The 22,695-nt window shown below is 44.9% G+C and overlaps 1 protein-coding gene across 2 annotated transcripts in view; it reads left to right on the top strand.

The window, feature by feature from the left end:
- The window catches only part of CHURC1 (churchill domain containing 1), a 140,225-nt gene that overhangs the window by 92,777 nt on the left and 24,753 nt on the right, over positions 1-22,695 (top strand). For both annotated transcript variants that reach the window (XM_085627230.1, XM_085627229.1), the window contains one exon: positions 15,771-15,841. In XM_085627230.1, the coding sequence (XP_085483356.1) occupies positions 15,771-15,841 (71 nt within the window). The remainder of the gene's footprint in view (positions 1-15,770; positions 15,842-22,695) is intronic.

A 22,695-nucleotide genomic window follows, 5' to 3' on the forward strand; every position in this document is an offset into this window, starting at 1 on the left:
TCAGACATGGCCATATGCAAATCAGTCTGACCCTGTGCCTCATGGGAACAGTCCAGCCCGAACTGCCAAGCCATGCCTTCCCTGGACCGGAAACAAGCTTCCTAGGACCGGTTTCTGGCATTTCAGCCGTCTTCAGCCAGGCTTGCTTGAATCCAGTGGCAAAGTGAGCAAGGGACTCACGTCTGAGCATACCCTGCCAACTTATGGCGAACAAAGCGGTACAAAAGGGGGTGGTGATGGACGGAGCATCAGAACCAATCAAACACTCCCACCCAGTCAACAGATCTGGGTTTGATCCATCACCGTTCTTTAGCCCACTCTGCCACCCCAGTTCAGACATGGCCATATGCAAATCAGTCTGACCCTGTGCCTCATGGGAACAGTCCAGCCCGAACTGCCAAGCCATGCCTTCCCTGGACCGGAAACAAGCTTCCTAGGACCGGTTTCTGGCATTTCAGCCGTCTTCAGCCAGGCTTGCTTGAATCCAGTGGCAAAGTGAGCAAGGGACTCACGTCTGAGCATGCCCTGCCAACTTATGGCGAACAAAGCGGTACAAAAGGGGGTGGTGATGGACGGAGCATCAGAACCAATCAAACACTCTGCTCACTTTGCCACTGGATTCAAGCAAGCCTGGCTGAAGACGGCTGAAATGCCAGAAACCGGTCCTAGGAAGCTTGTTTCCGGTCCAGGGAAGGCATGGCTTGGCAGTTCGGGCTGGACTGTTCCCATGAGGCACAGGGTCAGACTGATTTGCATATGGCCATGTTTGAACTGGGGTGGCAGAGTGGGCTAAAAAACGGTGATGGATCAAACCCAGATCTGTTGACTGGGTGTGAGTGTTTGATTGGTTCTGATGCTCCGTCCATCACCACCCCCTTTTGTACCGCTTTGTTCGCCATAAGTTGGCAGGGTATGCTCAGACGTGAGTCCCTTGCTCACTTTGCCACTGGATTCAAGCAAGCCTGGCTGAAGACGGCTGAAATGCCAGAAACCGGTCCTAGGAAGCTTGTTTCCGGTCCAGGGAAGGCATGGCTTGGCAGTTCGGGCTGGACTGTTCCCATGAGGCACAGGGTCAGACTGATTTGCATATGGCCATGTTTGAACTGGGGTGGCAGAGTGGGCTAAAAAACGGTGATGGATCAAACCCAGATCTGTTGACTGGGTGTGAGTGTTTGATTGGTTCTGATGCTCCGTCCATCACCACCCCCTTTTGTACCGCTTTGTTCGCCATAAGTTGGCAGGGTATGCTCAGACGTGAGTCCCTTGCTCACTTTGCCACTGGATTCAAGCAAGCCTGGCTGAAGACGGCTGAAATGCCAGAAACCGGTCCTAGGAAGCTTGTTTCCGGTCCAGGGAAGGCATGGCTTGGCAGTTCGGGCTGGACTGTTCCCATGAGGCACAGGGTCAGACTGATTTGCATATGGCCATGTTTGAACTGGGGTGGCAGAGTGGGCTAAAAAACGGTGATGGATCAAACCCAGATCTGTTGACTGGGTGTGAGTGTTTGATTGGTTCTGATGCTCCGTCCATCACCACCCCCTTTTGTACCGCTTTGTTCGCCATAAGTTGGCAGGGTATGCTCAGACGTGAGTCCCTTGCTCACTTTGCCACTGGATTCAAGCAAGCCTGGCTGAAGACGGCTGAAATGCCAGAAACCGGTCCTAGGAAGCTTGTTTCCGGTCCAGGGAAGGCATGGCTTGGCAGTTCGGGCTGGACTGTTCCCATGAGGCACAGGGTCAGACTGATTTGCATATGGCCATGTTTGAACTGGGGTGGCAGAGTGGGCTAAAAAACGGTGATGGATCAAACCCAGATCTGTTGACTGGGTGTGAGTGTTTGATTGGTTCTGATGCTCCGTCCATCACCACCCCCTTTTGTACCGCTTTGTTCGCCATAAGTTGGCAGGGTATGCTCAGACGTGAGTCCCTTGCTCACTTTGCCACTGGATTCAAGCAAGCCTGGCTGAAGACGGCTGAAATGCCAGAAACCGGTCCTAGGAAGCTTGTTTCCGGTCCAGGGAAGGCATGGCTTGGCAGTTCGGGCTGGACTGTTCCCATGAGGCACAGGGTCAGACTGATTTGCATATGGCCATGTTTGAACTGGGGTGGCAGAGTGGGCTAAAAAACGGTGATGGATCAAACCCAGATCTGTTGACTGGGTGTGAGTGTTTGATTGGTTCTGATGCTCCGTCCATCACCACCCCCTTTTGTACCGCTTTGTTCGCCATAAGTTGGCAGGGTATGCTCAGACGTGAGTCCCTTGCTCACTTTGCCACTGGATTCAAGCAAGCCTGGCTGAAGACGGCTGAAATGCCAGAAACCGGTCCTAGGAAGCTTGTTTCCGGTCCAGGGAAGGCATGGCTTGGCAGTTCGGGCTGGACTGTTCCCATGAGGCACAGGGTCAGACTGATTTGCATATGGCCATGTTTGAACTGGGGTGGCAGAGTGGGCTAAAAAACGGTGATGGATCAAACCCAGATCTGTTGACTGGGTGTGAGTGTTTGATTGGTTCTGATGCTCCGTCCATCACCACCCCCTTTTGTACCGCTTTGTTCGCCATAAGTTGGCAGGGTATGCTCAGACGTGAGTCCCTTGCTCACTTTGCCACTGGATTCAAGCAAGCCTGGCTGAAGACGGCTGAAATGCCAGAAACCGGTCCTAGGAAGCTTGTTTCCGGTCCAGGGAAGGCATGGCTTGGCAGTTCGGGCTGGACTGTTCCCATGAGGCACAGGGTCAGACTGATTTGCATATGGCCATGTTTGAACTGGGGTGGCAGAGTGGGCTAAAAAACGGTGATGGATCAAACCCAGATCTGTTGACTGGGTGTGAGTGTTTGATTGGTTCTGATGCTCCGTCCATCACCACCCCCTTTTGTACCGCTTGGTTTGATCCCATCACCTGAAATAAGATGACCTAAATACTCAATTTCCTCAGTAAGAAACATGCATTTTTCCGGTTTAACAACAACACCATGATCTTGAAAAGTCAAGAGTACCCTTTCCAGAATAGAAATGTGAGTTGCACTGTCTTTAGAATGTATCAGAACATCGTCTTGAAAAACGAGTACACCTGAAATCCCTCCCAACATATTCTGCATTACCCGCTGGAAGACTGAAGCCGCAGAGGCGAGACCAAAGGGCATGCGTTTGTACTGAAAAGTACCTAGAGGAGAAACAAACGCAGTGAGAGGACGAGACTCAGGTTCCAATTCGATTTGGTGGTAAGCACTTGCTAGATCCAGCTTTGAAAAAATTCTAGACCCTCTAACACTTGCAAACAGATCAGAAATCTTAGGTAAAGGGTGGGAATCGACCCAGATTTCTTTGTTAAGAGATCTTAAGTCAATGCAAACGCGCAATTTACCACATCTCTTGCGTGCGACAACCAAAGGTGAAAGCCAAAGAGAGGATTCAGTGGGTTCAATGATTCCTAGATCACACAATGACTTAAGTTCCTTTTCTAGGTCTACACGCACACTAAAAGGTACCCCTCTCAATTTAAGCTTGACAGGGAGTGCGCCATCTTTCACTAGAATCTTATGTCTAAACCCTTTAATAGTACCTAAACCTTCACTAAAAACCGAAGGAAAACGTTTGCTCCATTGACACAATTGTGGATCGTCAGACACAAGGAGCACCTGTTCGGCAGTGCCGGGTCTAAGCATCATCTTAAAAAGACCTTGGTGGTACCACCCCAAAATATTGAGCCCTTTTACTGCCACATACACCTTCCCCGTGATCATCCTGTCTTTGAATACCAGATCATCCTCAAAAAACCCCATGAGGTCTATTTTCCGTCCCTCATAAGAAACTGGAGAACGATCTGGAGGTTGAAGGGGTCTTTCTCCCCAAGTTTCAGAAAACAGTTCTTGAGTAATCATGGTAATTTTTGAACCTGAATCAACTAAAAGATTAAGTGGTTTTCCCCCCACAACAATCTCGGCAATTGGATTAACACATTCACAAGATTCATCAATGGTGCCCACAAATTCATTCGTAACAGATACCACAGATACCACTTCAGGATCAGAGTCTTGGTCTGATTCCATAATACAAGCAACAGATCTTCTGTTAAATTTGCGCTTCATACAAACTTTTGCAAAGTGTCCAATCTTCTTGCAATAATTGCAAGTTACATTAGCTCCAGGACACTTAGCACCCTTAATGTGGGGTGGATTCCCACAACGATAGCACATTTGCCTAGAGTTTTGACAATCCATAGTACTTTTACCAGGGTTTGAACATTTATATGTACTTCCCTTGGGCAGAGATAACTTGTTATCAGAAACTTTGACTTTAGTATTAGCGGAGACCACATTTACAGAATCTGAAGGTTTATCCTCTAGCTCCTTTAAAGACACTTGTGATGTTTCAATGCTCTTAGCGTTTTTCACAGTCTCATCCAGAGAAGGATTGGCTAATGAAAGGAGTTTCTGACGGATTTGCTTGTCTCTACAATGGCAGACAAATTGATCATGGATCAGTTGGTCAGTGAATGCTTCAAATTGGCAAAACGAAGCAAGTCTGCGTAATGCAGAAATGTATGAGTCAACATCTTCGTTTTCAGATTGGTACCTTTTGAGAAATTTATGACGTAAAACCATTAAACTGGGCTGTTTGTCAAACCTGGTCTTCAGCTTTGTTATAGCGTCTTGATAAGTATCCACTACATCATCAGGCAAGTGAACAATTTCTGGCAAGTGTTTGAAAATGGAACGCCCCTCAAAACCAAGTGAATGTAACAATAACCATTTTTTCCGTTCACTGTTAAATCTAGACGCACCTATTGCTCCCAAATACGTTTGAAACGCATCAAACCAAATCTCCCACCTAACAGGTGGTTCTCCTGGAGATTCCAAGAAAGAGGGTGGAGGAGCAACAGATTGCATATTGAAAACTATTTGAATTTGGATATTGCGTCAGAACTTTGAACAGAAAACTTTTGAACAGAAAAAAAAAAAACTATGAAAATAGATAAACCAAAATGGCCTTGCTACTACTAGAGCAAAAGAATTTAAAAAAAAATAAGAGAATGGAGCCAAATTGTATATGCTCACTTCGAACTGCACATGGTATATGCTGGGTATGTCGTGGTAATACAAAGGCTTTCTGACAATTGAAGAACAAAATAGAATCAGAGCACAATGGTGTTTGAATCACCGTGAATGGAATCACACTTGAAGAATAAAAACATGAGTCCCCTATGTTCTGAAAGTACTTGAACAAATCCGGGATTACAAGGAAGGTGTGTGAATCACCGTAGCATGAGTCACACAACGAAAAGCAGCTTTGACCGTAAAAACTGAAGCGCACTCGAAACTGATCGCTGCCGTGTTGCCAGATTACTGGGATACGAAACCCTGACAGAGGAGGTCTTTTCTTTTCTTTTACAACGAAGGGCAGCTAACAACCTTTTGACCGCAGAAGTGAAACGCACTCGTAACTGAGTGCTACCGTGTTGTCATTTTGCTAGGATACAGAGCCCTGACGGAGGAGGTCTTTTCTTTCGTGCGTAGCAATTGTTGCCAAGCAACAGACACAGACAAGAGGTTAGCTGCGCATGCGCGTGTTGAAGGAATGCTTGAATCTCCTCAAAACGCACAAAAATCATTAACAGGAGAAGCCTTGAAGGTACACCGATGGGACTTGGAGGATTCCGTAAAGAGAAGAGGCTTATTCAATATGTCTTAGTATCGCCTTTCCGTTGGTTTTTGAAACGCCCCTTTCCGCCCCCTCGGTGCCGTCTTCACGAGTGCACAACACGTATATCTGCCGATTTTCGACGTTATTCTCGCACAACCGCTAAACTCGTACAGTCTTACCGCATGGCAGAGAAAAGACGAGAGTCCACGGCCATCCAAGCTTGAAAGTGGTAGCACGCAGGGTAGAGCGTGTTGCTGTGCAGCTGCAGAAGATCGTCGCCAAAAATTGTAGTAAACAACTCGGGGTGAGTAGAGTTGAGATTATGTTTATTCGTTAAAGCTGCACAGCAGACGACAGCAATGGTCAACAGCCTCCCACACCAACCGCTCTCCTCCTTGATTAAATGCCACCGTTCTACTCCTGGTAGCTAGGCAACATAACATTCCACATCAAGCAATGGTAAACAGCTGTGAACCAGTTATATAAATAAGTGTGGAGTATAACACACTCCTACGCTGCCATCACCCTCGGTCTAAGAAGGCCATTAAGATCTTTAACCTCAACAGCTGATCTTTAGCCAGACACTATGCTGAAATTTATGACTTACTGGAGGACTCCTCCCCTGATATCCTCTTTCTTACCGAGACGTGGCTCTCGGATGATATGATCGCAGAACCTGGCCTGGCGCTTCCTGCAGGGTATAGCATTCTCACTCTCAATAGGGCTACTAGAGGAGGGGGCATCGCGGTCATTAATAAATGTGTCTACCCCTGCACCTTCACTAGGCAGACTATACCCGGATGCGAATGCGCCCTCTTTAAGGTCACACTCAGCCCAAATTACACCATGTCATGGCTTCTGGTCTATAGGCCCCCTGGGCCATCCGCAGACTTTAAGGTAGCACTCGCAGAGGTGGTCAGCACACTGGAAGTTAACGCCGCCAACTTCACAGTCACTGGGGATTTGAATATTCATCTAGACAAATTAGACGACCCTGATGTGGCAAATTTCATAGCAGATATGGCAGCCTGCCAGCTAGTACAACTGGTGTCAAGCCCTACCCACAGAGCCGGCCATCTGCTGGACCCAGTTTTTAATAATATACCCACACTGACAGTTCTCGCCCCCATCCCTATGGGGTGGTCTGACCACTACTTGGTCCCTATGCTCCTTCAGGAGATAATTCCCTCATGAAGTAAGGACCAGACATCCTCGCTCAAACGCCCTTGGCACAAGCTTAACTGGGATTCTTTCCAGGACCGTTTGTCCACTACATGCCCTAGCCTCCCCAATGATCCTAATGAGGCATACAGGACCTTAACAGACTGGATCAGTCAGCCACTTGATGGCCTTATCCCTGAGAAATAGCCACTGAACCGTAAATCCAGAACAAGACCATGGTATAATAGCGACCTAGCCAATTTGCCCAAAGATCGCAAAAGGCTGGTATGTATTTGGAGATGGGATTTTAACACCACTGCGAAAGACACCCATCGAGCGGCAGTCAAAAGTTACCATAGGGCCATTCAATTGGCACGTGCAACGTTCTATGCCGACCAAATCCGTAACAGCGACAATCCAGCAAAGAGCGTATTCTCGATACTCTCCAGCCTTAATCGCAGCAGACCAACGCAGTACAGAAGATCCAGTCCAACGAGCAGTGCGAGGACCTTGCCTCCTCCTTTATTAGGAAAGTAGATAACATCTATAGGTCCTTTCCTACTACTGCTATCACCCCTCTAGCTGTAGGGTGTGATCAAACTGCTAATACCTTGGAGTCTTTCTCACCAATTTCCGTAGACCAGCTGCAAGCACTTTGCAGGAAAATTAAATCTGGCTCACCTACTGATCCTCTTAAACCAGAGCAATGTAGGAAGGTGCTTCCCGCGATTATGCCCTCCCTGAGGCAGGTAATCAACATATCGCTTTCCACAGCAATTGTGCCCAAGACGTGGAAACAAGCCACGGTGCTACCTTTACTTAAGAAACCTCTGTCGGACCCGGCCAAGCCTGAAAACTATCGCCTCATCTCCTTACTCCCCTGGGTAGCCAAGATTACAGAGGCGCATTTCAGCTCACTCCTCTCAGACTTCCTGACCAAGAGCAACACGCTGGACCCCTCCCAGAATGGTTTTCGACCTGGCCACAGCACGGAGTCTGCCCTCCTGGCTCAGACCCCTATTGGGCTTTTTTGACCCACCCACGCGCCAGACCATCATTCAGGCATCTATAATGTCCAGATTGGATTATGCCTGCTCTCTATCTGTAGGGGCAAATAAGGTCGAGATTGCGCGGCTCCAACGGGCCCAGAATGCAGCAGCCAGATCTCTGAATGGCCTGCGGAGGTCCTACCCAGTGTCAGCCACCATCCACCTGCAACACTGGTTGCCGGTGGCTAGGAGAATTGAATTTAAGGCCCTCTACATCACTTTAAAAGCCCTAAAACTCAACCCCCCCAGTACCCAGGCCAACTTAGTTACCCCCTATGTCCCCACACGTCAGCTCCACTCATTAGGCCAGCACCGGGTGAGGGTTCCAAGGTTTTGGAGAGTGCGGGCAGGAGGCCATTCCTTCCGCAGCAGGGCAGCCCACCTCTGGAATTCGCTGCCCATTCGCATTCGGAGACACACTAACTACTTGGCTTTCAGGAAGGCCATTAAAACATACCTGTTTCCCACCGTGTAGCCTGCCTCTACCTCTGTGTTAGTTGTTCTGCTGTCAGCGCCGGGACGCCCCTTTGCTGTGAGTTGCGCTATATAAATTGCAGTAACATAACATAACAATATTCAGAGAGTATTTGGCACAGTGGGAACTTATCGATGTTTAGAGAGTACATCATGGATTGATGCGTGATTATTCTTATTACTCACACTTATACAACCTCCACACCCAACTCGACCTGTTTGTTACAATCGACTGAGCTGAGCCCCCCTCTCGTTTAAATATCTAGGAATAAAAATATTTCATGATTAGGACGATCTGCGGGAGGGGAATGTGAATCCAGTTATGTGGTCCCTTTGGACGTGTGTACCATTCTGGCACTCGTTAAAACTTCCCATGATGACTCGAATCACACTGGCTAAACTGATCATACTTCCCAGATTGCTATACTACTTTGTGAACTTGCCAGTGATCCCGCCCTCATGGTTCACCGGGCTTGACAGACTATTATGGGAACTGATACAGAGGAGGGAGGATTGGGGGCCACAGAGTTCGAGTTATATTACTTGGCAGCCCAACTGCAGCAGCTGGCCCATTAGACAGGCTAAACCTGGACCTCCTAAATACCATGCACCTAATTATCAATCAGAGGCAGTTGATACCTACACTTCTACACCCCTCTGCTACAAGTGGCATTGTATAGTTGTAGGAGATCCCACCGACGTATAGCAGAAATCCCACTGTATGCTCCAGGCCTGCCCCCATTGGGATTCCACACAGGACACCGCCTAGCCCATTCTTGAGGACGCCAATGTACAGCTGAGCAGAGGCTGGGGTTGTGTTCATGGGAGACTGCCACCAGAGTGGAAAACGAATCCCTCTGGAGGACTTCTTGGCCCAATATAACCTGCCACGGGGTCAGTTTCTCAGCTTCCATTCAGTAGTGAAAACGTTCAATGACCTCTGGGGAAGCGCCCAGCAGGAACCACGGACACATGAAATGCTGCAAGTATTAGTTACACTAGGATTCACTAAGCACTTAGTAAAGTAGCACTACAGAGCACTGATTGGGATGGTGAAGACACCCTTGGAAATGTTACGGTGCAGATGGAAAGAGGCGGTGGGGAGTAATTTGGGAGATAAGGAATGGACCCAAATACTACGGAGTCTGAAACATATATACAGGAATGCTGCGTTACACCTCATTCAATTTAACTATGTTTATATGGTCTACCTCACACCCCACTGAACATAATGCATGGGGGGAGATCCGGGAGTGCCCTAGATGTGGACAAATAGACATAGGATTTATACATATAAAGTGGGGGTGTACGAAATTACAGAATTCTGGGGGACAGTACTGAATCAGATCAATTCGCCATTGGTTCAAGCACTCCTGTGCTCTATTGAGGTATGCCTCCTAGACCAAAAGACAAAAATGTAGACTCCCAGTTTGTGGATCTAGCCCTGGTTTTGGCACGCAGGATAATAGCTATGACCTGGAAAGCACCGAACGGCCCCCAGTACTATTATGGGGAAAGAACGTAGACACCTAGGCCTGAGCTGAAGAACGGGCTATACAACGAGAGGAAGCCAGGGGACTCCGGCGACGTGCCATGGAAGAATTATGGACAGAAATATTGAGGACTTGGGACTTCAGAGGAGCGGAACTTATAGGTGAGTGGGGGGACACAGAAGAGAGCACGGAATATGATGGTGACACCTCTGTGAAAGCATAAATGGGAAATGGTGAGTAGGGATTGAAAGTGAGAGACTACCCTCCCAGGGCAAACTTACCCCCCCTCGCGGCAGTGAAAATTAAAGGCAGCACTAGACAACACTAAGTCGACTAGTTTCCCAGTGAATGGGACATTCTGTTTACTATTATTATTAAGATATGGTTACTAGATACACAGGCAGGTGTCACTCCCCAGAGTACATAATGGTACTTCAAAACAGGAATTGTTATTAGGAGGTAAAACCATACCAGTACACAATGTTGAATAAGGGAAATAAGACGGAACTGGAAGTTCAAGTTGTATAATTAAAGATGTATGGATGTGCTACAAGATACATATTGTCCTACCAAGTACAGAAAGTGCATCAGCAATACCTGTATGTATGCCAAACTGAAAAGTTAAAAATGCTAACAAAGACATATCTAAAAAAATAAATAAATAAGGGAATGAATATCCACTAGCCATCCATTCTTCATAAGGTGCAAATCTATGGAGTAATTCTATTTCGAGAACAAGAATGTTTGGGGGCCCATTGTGAGTAATTTACTTTTTTCAGATATTCTTCATCTGTTAGAGCACATTTCCTCTGGAAAAATTAATTGAGTAGGAACACTTGCGTTTGTGGGCAGTGCAAAATATTATTTTCTGAAGCTTAGCACCACATGAAGAACACTGGCACCACCATCTTGCCATCGCCCGTCATTTGTGTATAAGCCAAGCTACAACCCACAGTTGGGAGAGGAAAACGTCATTTGTTACCCGAGAGTGCTAGATTTTATTCTTGGCTCATTTGCCATCTTCTGTTCCCCAGATCAGGTTTGGGAAGTATTAATTCTGCTGTTTATATTCTACCAATGGAAGAAGCCTTTGTGGTTCTTGTGAGTCTTTATGTTGAAGACCTGATCCACTCAGAAATGGGTTCCTACCTCCGTTAATCTGTGCAAAACCCTTGACTTTTTTGATGTTTCATATAGGGGCCATGGTGTTCTATTTATCTAATCAAGTGCCTTTGGTAAAGGCTATGGTGGGAGGAGACACAACTCAAGATATACTGGAAAAGGCGTAACTCTAATATCAGGTTAAAGAACAAAAGGGAACCTGTAGTAATGCATTTTTTTTTAATTAAACCTGACTTAGATCAAATTTCAGATTTGAAAAGTGAAACCCCAAAGAAAGGTGGAATTTGGGAGCAACCGCTAGCAAGACTGATCTACATTGTACAAAGTTGTTTCAATGTATCTAGATGAGATGAATGACTGTGTAATAATGAAGTTCCTTCTTTAAAACATGAATGAGATGTTATATAGTGTCAAGAAAACAATCTAATTTTAAGGGGTTCATTTAAAGCCTTGACCACGGTCCATTGCTCTTTTTGTGGATCTCGTCTGAGTAGATCTGTTCGTTCATCGGAGGCCTGCTTATTACAGGTCCCAAAAATCAAATTGAAAAAGTGGGGTGACACATTGTTCATCTATCAGGCATCGCATGTTTGGAATCAGCTTCCACTCCATCTTCAGATGATTAAGCCAGACACACTATTCACGAAAAGCATCAAAACCGGGTTTTTTGACCGCTCTTTCTGAGAGGGCTTTTCTTCTGTAGTTCGATGATTGAGAAGTTCCTCCTAGTGCAGAGACTCTCTTCGTAGTAGCTGTTGTGCTCTATAAATAACTGATTGATTAGTTACAATGTCAAAAGTTCTGTCATCACTAAGCACCAACATTGAAGGGATTTTGTGGGAAATGCAACAAGAACAATGACATTGAGGTGGAAGGAAATACAGTTGATTGCAAAATAACGGCTTGAAGCCGTGATATTGGATGGTAAATATAGTTATTTACATTTTTTATTCACAGAGGGGATGTTTTGAATTGTTTGAACACGTGGACATGTGCAGACGCTTGAAATACATTGAGTTACCTGTTCTCGTATGTCTAACATTCGAAAAAATGAAAATTGAATTAAAGAACATGAGACGTTTACTCTCATGTGTAGTCTACTTTATTTGAGTAATTCATAGATATATCATTTATGGAGAATTGCAACCATGTACATGTGTTTAAGTGTAAATACCAGCCTCTGATGGTGTTGGAATATGTTTTTGAATAGTCGGGTCTTTCCTGTCTTCCTAAATTGCAGTTGATGATTAATGTTTCTTCTTTGCTTAATTTTTAATTTGCACAAACTCATACCTGGAAAAATAAATATATAAAACAGATACATCTTTGCAGGGAGAGATATCCTGCATTTTGTTCCCTAAATAGACTGCTAAACTGTTGCATGTCTTATTGAAGGGTGGGATTACCCGTAGGCATGCCAGCGTATCACCAAATCATCACCTGAATAAAAGTGGTCTGGTGCTGTGGATGACCCTGAGGGCAAAGAGTGGCTGAATGAAGGAGCGTCAAGCCATGGGTAGCGAGAGAAGCACTTGAAGAGCTGGAGTATTGTGGTTGGAAGGCACAGTAATTGCCTAAATTTGGCATTCTGTATTCTTTGTATGCTTTGTAGAAGGCAGAGGGTACTACAAACGTTTTTTTCTGTAGAACACCTTAGTGTAGGGAAATGCATTGTAGGTTTTCCATGGTCAAGAAGGTAGTTCTGGTGACTTGGTTCACTTAAGTCACTTGATCATTTGAAATTCATTACCACTCCCATGTTTCTTGCTTCAGTTGATGTTGCCCAGGAACAATCTAGGTCCTCGTGACAGATGATCCTAAGCTGATAAGTCTCCTTTATTCCCCAGGTAGGAATCTCTGTTTTGGATGAGTTGAGTTCTAGATGATTGATTAGCATTCATTGATCCAAGGTTCTGAGGTAGTGGTCTGGGCCAGAAGACTCTAGGTCAGTCGGTTTTTCATGCTTAAGGTTTCTGTTTGTCTTCCAAATCATTGTAGCACTTTAAATTGAAGAACATTATAAGGTAAGTAATGGGCTGAAGTAAGTTTTGAAGTGGGATGTAGAGGAGAGTTGACGAATATGGTGGGCAAAGATGATGCTTGATCTAGCAGGGCAGTACAAAGAGATCCACTGTAGATTGACTCACTGAATGCCAGTGTCTTCGAGCCTCAATGGCACAGAGCGGCCTTAAAGGTGACAAATCGTCCTTGAGGTAATAAGACTACAACACCATTTCCATTGACTATGGTCTTCAGGTTAACCTTGGTAGACAACAGGCCAAACTCTATTCCTCTGCAGGGGGGGGGGGGGAGGGGGGTATTAGTTTAGTTGGGAATTGACACTTAGAGCTCATGCTTTTATCCCTCTCTGGTTGATTTGATGTAGGAGGTTTTTAGGGTTTTGGGGAAGATGCCTGAGGTTAGTGCGTTTATTTTGGTTCTTTTCTGGACTGTCGTGTTAACCATAACTTCATTAAAAGCTTTAAGGTGGATAAGTGTCTGATGGAGAACCAACTGCTCCATTGACCATGAGCTGGGGCTTGAATGGAGTGGGGCACAATTGCTTGAAGTTGGTCAGAATCTGTTGTCTTGCAGCCGATGTTGTCATGGTTTTCGTGGTATGACGGGGAAGTTGCGGGATGGCTTGCAAGGTCTTCACAGAGGTCTTGGAAGTTAGGGTTCTTGGTAATGGCACATTCGGTTTATGGAGTTCTGATGGGATGTTATGCAGTTTCTAGGATGAATATTTTACTGCAGCTATCGGAAGTGAGAAGCAAAGACTTTTTGCTTTTTTTGATGGTCTATTTGTAGAAATTTGTGTGGCGCTTGAATTGGAGCTTCTCATTTGAACAGTTTAATTCCTAACCACACCTAACCAGCTGAGTCAGACAAAAGACATCTTTGCTCATCTTTCACTTGTACGCTTGTGTTCCATGTTCACCGGAACCCTACCCAAATTTGCCCTGGAAGCAACACATAGGGCATGGGTGGGAGAAAGAAATCAACAAGTGGCGACTACCGTATATAAGAAATGGTGGGGCATGAAAGCGCTCATCTCACCATACATTCGGAAGCACGAGCAGGTATAGAAAGGACCTCCTTCCTGCTTCTGGAACGCAACTCCAACCAGTCCTGGAGTTGCTCTCATGCTGTGAAAACAGCTCCAGGATTGCTGGGAGCAGGCTCACCCAGTGCTCATTTTGAGGCTGGGGGCCTGTGCAAGCAATCCCCAGGCTGTTTCACAGCCTTTCGATTGCTGGGTCTACAGTGCTCAGGCTAGCAAGACGGCTGGCCGGCCGGCCAATGCGACATGCGCACTGTAGACCAGTGCTGTCAATCAGCGTTTGCAGGATTCAGCCACGCCCCCACCCTCACAAGCCGGTGTGGTGGTAAATAAATAAAATGGCATTGATATTTGTTTTTGCCTGCTGCACTTGCAGCTGGTGGGGCGACGCTCCTCCGCTCCCGAGGAGGGGCCGCCCTTAGAATCAACATGGAGGGCACAGGTGGGGTGGAAGCAACACTGGGGCAGAAGCAATGCAGAGGACCTGGGTAGGGGTTGGAAGCAACACAGGGTGCAGGTGAACGAAAAGAAATGGACTGTGAGAAAGCAAAGTGGAGCTGGTGGGGAGAAGCATTCTTCTGAAATAGAGAAATTCGGACCGTGGCTTAGGGAAGATGAAAATACACGAGGGAGACAGCTGGAAAACACATGCAGTCATGTGAAATTCTTAAACAAAAAGTAGTGCTTGGAAAGCAAGCAGTGGAAGAACACAGGTAATGGGTCCATGTTCCATTAGAGGTACAAACACAAGAAGAAGAAGGGAAAGCCCACACAAGCTGATTAATAAGAGGGAAGCAAATGAGTGACAATCAAGTCAACACATGGTAAGCCATAGAAGGGCTCTAAGCTCACGGTAAGCTAATATGACTTGCAACAGACAGGCCCTGCCTATAATGTAATATCTCAAAACCAGAGATCCATAAATCGTAAACAAACTGGGAGCATTCAGAGTTGAATACAATTTCCGACAGCAAAATATTGGCTTTTCATCATCAGTACTGTGTGTTCACTAAGGGCCAGATGTAGGAAGCCAAATAACGAGCGCAAATACTGAAATTCGCAGAATTTCAGCGTTTGTGATCGCAATTTGGCTGCGAGCAATGTAGGTAAGTTTAAACCTACTCGCAAAATAAGAAATCGCAAAATTGCGATTCCTTACTTTGCGCAAGCATTTAGAGAATCGCAATTTGCGATTCCCTAAATGCTATGCTGGTAGGCCTTAAGGAATCGCAAAATACCACCAACTTGAAGTTGGTGGTATTTTGCGATTTCATTTCAAAAAACACTTTTTGGCTTTTTACAAAGTGCATGTATGTGCGCCACATATGTACATTTCAGGGGTGCAACAGGGTGTCCTTTTGGAACCCTCGAAATTGCGCCCGCAATTTGCTAGTGCCTCTTGGTGACTCGCAATTTGCGGGCGCAAATCCTAATCATTCCTATGGGCCTCTTGACCCATAGGAATGAATGGGATGGGATTCCTTGATTGGGAATCTCAATTTGCGATTCGCAATTAAGGAATAATAAGGAATCGCAAATATTTTTGCGATCCCTACCTACATTCAATTTTGCAAGTCTTTAATAGCGATTCGGTAAAAATTGCTATTAAGGACTCGCAAAATTAAATTTACCTACATCTGGCCCTTAATTGTTTAAGCGAAATATTTATCCACCTGGTGCACAAAAAAAGTATTTTTTCCTTTCATCACTTAATAAATGATAAAGGTTGATATTTATTTTAAACATTTTGTATTATTTTATTTCAGATGAGTGCACAAATTGTCATCATATCATCGCAAGCCACGAATATACCTTCAGTGTTGTGGATGAATACCAGGTATTTTCTGTGCATACTTTATATACTGGTCGTAATTACATATTTGATTTTTAATGCTTAAAAGGAGCTTTGCAGTAGAATGTTTAGAAAACTCGGATTTCTTAAAGCCAGTTGATTTCAAGCAGTACTTTTATTTCAGAAAGTAATAAATCCTTATCATCTTAAATATAGAAGAATGCCTCTGTCAATATTTTTCGGTTATTTCTCCCACTTTTAATAAAAGCAATTCCTGATACATCAACTAATGCATTAGTGAATCAAAACATGTTTTTAAAAGTACCCAGAGCAGGAGTTTGTCCACGATGAAAGAGAAAACACGAAAGGAAATGGTTTACATGGAGATATATATATATCTCTTGCTATGGGGGTGCAAGTGAGAGTGTATAGTCTTTGACTCTGTCCTGTAGGCCTCTGATATTGTGGTACCCAAATACTTTGCAAGGCAGCCTCGACCTACATTTACCCACTCAACTGTCTATTCTACCTGATCTGTCTCCGGTGGGGGGTAAGGGAGGTATGAGATCATGGCGCTTACTAGATAAGCGTCTCCAGTTGTAGCTGTACCAAAAAGTAACAACATTTGTATAATTGTAGAAAAGATAATTCCTAATACAGCAATTGAGAGACGACATCCTGAACCATTAAGTGGCATGATAACTAACATGCATGGATTGACAAGTTTTCAGTTTAACTTCTACAATGGGTATCATCAACGGGAATTGTATGAACAATGGTTACTTTACCACTTTCTCAACTCGCTTAGGAATATTTAGCTCTCAATTTTGGAATCTCGTCTACTTTAAATGTTTTCACAAAGCAATATACTTTTATTTGATCATTTATTTTCAGACAAAGGTGCTAAGCCTGAGCTAGAAAAAAATAAAAACAATGCCAGCAACATCAGTTCTCACTGATATTTTCAGGAGTATTGTCTTTTTAAGTCGGACGTATTGCATGCACTACATCCCAAAATGCACAACTATTAGTACAACATTGAGAGCATTAACTAAGAAAGGACAATATTTAAACAGATGCAAGATTTTATTTAGGCATTTGAAATCATTAAAAAAGGATTAATATAGTAGCACATGGTTTATTTTAATCCAGAACGAAGTACAGAATTAACGTTGAAAGCTAGTGCAGTTAAACCTGGTGCTAGCACAGCATAAGCCGGGAAGCGATTCTCCAAGACAAATAATATAGTATGATAGAGTATTGCTGAGATAGAAAGTGTTACAACCCGAAAAAGAAAACTTAGCAGTGGTATGGGCATGTGAGAGAGGTATAATTCGCACTTGTGTGGCCAGACGTTTACGATTGTCGCTGACCACCAAGCACTACTTATTTTGGAAATCTTTAAGCAAAAATGCCTCCAAACGATGGAGCATTCGATTATTGGATTATGATTTTAAAATAATACACAAACCAGGTAAGAAAATAAACACGCTCACTATATTTCAAGACATCCCTTACCAACCAGAGATAGCGCCGCATTATAATGCGGAGCGCTGGAAATTAAGGTGCACAGAATTGTCCAGTTATATTTTTAAATTGTTAGTGACTGTTTTTAATGCTTTTAACTTTTCCCAATTGTTTACTCACACTTTTTGACCACTGTGCTCTGAGGGGGGATCTTCAGTCTGCCTCCTCGTTCCGCCGCGAGTGTTCTTGCTCGTTTGTTGCGGAGGGAGGCAGACACCATTAGGTAGAGTCAGTCAGCTTCCGGTCGCCCAGCTGGAAGGACTTTGCGATCAGTTGGCAGTCTAGTGTTGCGGCCAGCACTGCTACTAAACACACATGCTCACGTGGACGTGCCGCTGGCGTGCCAAAGGCAAGCCCGTCTGCGCCCATCCGCGTCTGGACTGCGCCCGGCACCAGGCATGCTGCCCATTTTGACCTGGCTAGTCCAAAACCTACTACTTACTCGACCAAAATGCTGCTAGAAATGCTGTAAGCCACAACAAACGCACAGGCACCATATTTCCATCAGAGAATGAACAGGATCATCCCAGTCAAGCCTGTTATTATTATTATTATTATGTGTTCTTATATAGCGCTCAACTCACCCTTGGGCATCTTGGCGCTTGCATTGGGAACCCGTCCTGGTTTTTCCCTGTGAGATAACCCGTACTGGGCATCCCCAAGGTGAAAGCCAGGCATCCCGCCGCGGGGGGGCCGTTGTGGAGATTAAGCAAGCTTGTTGCCCAGAGCTGCATAGTGTGAACTCGTGCTTAGAGTGGGCACCGAAGCGAGAATTATCGAGTCCGTGGACAATTGGGCTCCGGACCCTGCCGCGTCGGGAATTGAACCCTGGTCCCGGGTCTGACCTCTGCTTCAGGGTATGCCTCCTCTAACCAGTGAGCTACACTTCTCCTCTAACCAGTGAGCTACACTTCTCCTCTAACCAGTGAGCTACACTGTTTGGCATGCGGCTTTTCCATCCCCTCCCAAGAAAATACTATGGCTGCCCATAGAAAGGGAAAATGGACAACTCCCTTGGTGACCACCCGAGTTGACATGAAGGGCTATAAGGGGCTACTGCTTAATGCACGATCTCTCATCAAGCATAGAACTGAGTTTGCGATACTCATTGAGGACCAGGAACCTGACTGTCTTCATAACTGAAACCTAGGCAAATTCATCTTCAGGACCCGATCTAATCGACGCTATCCCGGATAACTACTCTATCCAAAGGGCAGACAGGGTAGGTCGTATAGGTGGGGGGCTAGCTATTGGTTTCAAATCCCAGTATAAATGTATTGTTGAGCCCAATCAGAATACTCTTACATGTGAAGCCAATAATTTTGAAACTCATTCTTTCATCCACCTGCACTTTTGGAGTGTTATTGAGTTATAGACCTCCCGGTCCTAGGGTGCCTTTTCTGCAAGAGATCAAGCAACTTCTAGAGTCAGTCATTGTTGACCACTCATAAACAATCCTAGGGGACTTTAACTTCTATTTAGAAGAAAGGGATAACACAGACTCGAACACCTTTATAGAGATGCTTGATAGTATGGGCTTCGCCAAACTAGTAACAGCCCGACTCATAAAGCAAGACATACGTTGGATGGTATCTTTTCCAATGATTCGCGAATTACCTTCCAACATAATAATACCTATTTGTTGGTCAGACCATAGTGCAGTATGGTTTGATTTCCTTCTTCCAGCAGAGAGCAGAGACCCCCCCCCCCAAAGTCCTAGTAAATTAAAAAACTGGAAAGGTATCTCAGCCGCCACTCTGATCAACTCCCTAGAAAATATTCCCTGCAATATCCAAGAGGACTCTAACTTGGAGCTGAGGCTTTTGCCACATGGCTAAAATCTGCAGCTGACATAGTGGCATCTCTTAAATCATATACTCTGAAAAAATGCCACCCCTCGGCTCCATGGTACAATGACCAACTCAAGCATTTAAAACAATGCTGTCGTCGTGCTGAGCGAGCTTGGAGACAAACTTTAGAGGATCAGGACAGAATTCTATATAAAGCTAGGGTTAAGGAATATAAATGCGCACTTGTGGAAGAAAAATCCATGTATTATATGCGAATAATTGATAACTCGAGATCCAGCAAACAGCTGTTTCAGCTGGTACAACAGCTCTCATCCTCCCAATATTTGGCAGACCCTGACAGGTCACAAATATTCTGCAATCAATTAGCTACCTTTTTCCAAAATAAGATCATGGACATATATACTGGTTTCGAGCCAGACCCGAAAACGCTCACTATAAATTAGACAGTCAGCAGTCTTACCAAAGACGCTCCGCTGATGCCTGGTAGTGAATACAGAGGTCTTTCAATATTCTCTGACCTCACGCCACCTCTTCTTGTACATTATCTTATGAGAACGCACTCAGGCTCTCCAATGGAGGCATGTCCACCCGCAGTTCTTCATATGGCTGCTGACACCATAGCAGAACGCCTTTGTAAATTAATGAATATCATCATCCGTTCTGGAATCTATCCTCAGTCTTGGAAACAAGCCATCATTAGACCTCTTTTGAAAAAACCTAATCGGGATCCTAGGGACTGTATAAACTATCGTCCCATCTCTCTACTCCCTGCTCCAGCAAAAATCCTGGCACTACATCTTAATAAGCAGCTCATGGAAACTGCAGAACAGCAATCTTGGCTTAACGAGCCACAGTTTGGATTCAGAAGGCATCATGGTACAGAAAGAGCTTTAATATCCGCCTCGGATGAAGGACAGGGGGTAGTACTAATTCTCTTGGATCTGTCAGCAGCATTTGACACCATCTCACCTACGTTACTGCTGGACAGACTCGGGAGTCTTGGTATTTTCCATCAAGCACTTGCCCTCCTATCCTCATTTTTGACAGGGAGATCCCAAAGGGTGAATTTAAAATCCTTTTACTCAGACTCCTATTTTCTACCTTGTGGAGTCCCACAGGGGTCTTCTTTGACTCCCACCCTCTTTAATCTGTATGTGGCACCCCTCCCAACTGTAGTCCACTCTTTTGGATTGGAGGTAGTGTCCTATGCAGATGATACACAAATTATGGTTACCATCCCCAAGGGGCTGGGCTCACTGTCAGAAAATGTCCTTGGATGCATGACCAGAGTGGCAGACTGGATGTCCGCTAACTTCTTGAAACTTAATGGGGAGAAAACGGAAGTGATGATATTTGGATCAGGGGCAGCCAAATGAAACAGTAGCTGCTGGCGTCAATCTCTGGGATGCTGCTCTGTCCCGAGCAAAAAGGCTAAGAACCTGGGAGTCCTGATGGACACTGAACTTAGTTTCAATGTCCAAGTGAATCGTACCATTTCAACATGCTCCTGGCTCATAAGGATGTAAAAAAAATCTTCCATTTCATTCAGCGATCAGCTAGGATCCAGGTAGCAGTAGCCCTGGTAATGTCCAGACTTGATAACTGCAATGCCTTGTACCTGGCTGCTAATAATAGCTTACAGCATAAGCTCTAGGTACTGCACAACGCGTTGGCAAGACTCATTCTGGACATTCCCAAAAAACAATCTGCCAAGAAGGGGCTAGAACATCTGCATTGGCTTCCCATTAAACACGTATCCTTTTTAAATCTCTTTGTATGGTCCACAAGTCATTGTACTCTCCCTACCCCTTAAGACTGAAGACTATGTTCAAATTGCATTCTCCCAGCAGACTACTACGCTCCTCACTTCAAAAGCAACTATTGGTACCAAGAATCAAGAAGAGGAAGTGGGGGGAGAGGGCATTCTCAGTGGCAGCAAGCAAATTCTGGAACTCCCTATCCCTTGCTCTTAGATCTATCGCTCTTCGGCTCCCGTTTAGAAAAGCCCTTAAAACCTGGCTGTTCACAGTCAAACAGTGAGCTGGAGTTCTCTCGCTTTTTTTTCTTTTCTCTAGACTCCGTGGTATGTATGGCCTTTCTCTAGCGCTTTGATGCCTTAGGTTAAATGCTGCGCTATAAAAGTATCAAATCAACCACTGGCCCGTATCTTGCTGAAGAGTAGCTCACTTTTGTCATAGAACAACCCTCACCAGAGTGGTTCCTGGCATCAAGGGCCATATGTAGGTGGGCTAATACCGGTCGGTAACGGCCGAAAATCGGTAAATTTTCCGTTACCGACCGGTATTTAGCCCTTTGAGATGTAGGAGGCTGGATTGAAGGATTCGGTAATTTACCGATTCGGTATTTTAAGAAATAGGTAAAATACCGAATCGGTAAATTACCGAATCCTTAAATCCTATGTAGGGAGCACTCAAGTGAGTTTATTACCACCAGCTACAAGTTGATGGTAAATACCGAATACCTTTTCAAATGCAATTTTGTGCTTTTTTAAAAGTGCCATGTGGCAGACATACTTGCCCTTAGGGCATGTATGTGCGCCACATGTGCACACATGCACGATTCAGGGCTGCAACAGGGTGTCAATGTGACACCCTGCCACCCTTGAATATGCTCCCCCTATTACCGAATCGGTATTTACCGAATCGGTAATAGTGAATGGCTTCCCATTCATTCCTATGGGCCTTCGGGCCCATGGGAATGAATGGGAAGGTATGCCTTATTACCGATTCGGTAAATACCGAATCGGTAATAACGAATATTACTGAATCGGTAAAATTTACCTATTTTTTACCTACATTCTATTTACCGATTCTTAAATACCGAATCGGTTAAATTCGGTATTTAGGAATCGGTAAATAGAAATTACCTACATATGGCCCCTAATCTCTTCACAGCTATGTTGGACGATGCAGAGATGCAAGATGTAATTAAGATAATTAAAAACAACAGATGGCGGCATGTGAACAGTGGAATGATTTCAGTGCCAGGTTATGAAAAGAAGAAATCTTGGCTTTTGGGCAAGTGCTCAGTGAAGAGAGAGAGTATCAGCAAAGGCAATATTGTTCATGGAAGTAAAAATTGTGATTCCACATCCACTTTGCATAAGAATTGTTGTTACAGCTGATTAAAGTTACAGTGGGCTAGTTGCCTCCAAAAAGATGTTGAGAAAAGGTACGGTACCCAAATGTGGTTGCTCTAGTAGACACTATGATACACTTGTGGCACCTTTTTCAAAGCATGGAAAAATCAGACACCCAACATGTCTAGCATCCTAGAAATAGTGTGGGGAATTGCTGCTGTTGTTTTTTGTGGAGCTTTAGGAATTGGGAGTCAGGACCCGATCTACTAGTCCTGATAGGTAAATATTCTAGGTTTTCGGTAGTACAAAATTGCTGTCTTTCTCTGCTGTAGTGGTGTTGCTAATTGTTGCTTTTGCTAACAAGTGGCGTAAAGTCCACTGCCAAATCAAATAAGGGACTTCCTTTCTGTGATGCAGAGGTTAGGAAGTTTATGGACAAAATTCAATTCACCTCGTACAGA

This window comes from Triturus cristatus, chromosome 9 (assembly GCF_964204655.1).
Source record: "Triturus cristatus chromosome 9, aTriCri1.1, whole genome shotgun sequence".
In the NCBI taxonomy this organism is placed as follows: Eukaryota; Metazoa; Chordata; class Amphibia; order Caudata; family Salamandridae; genus Triturus; species Triturus cristatus.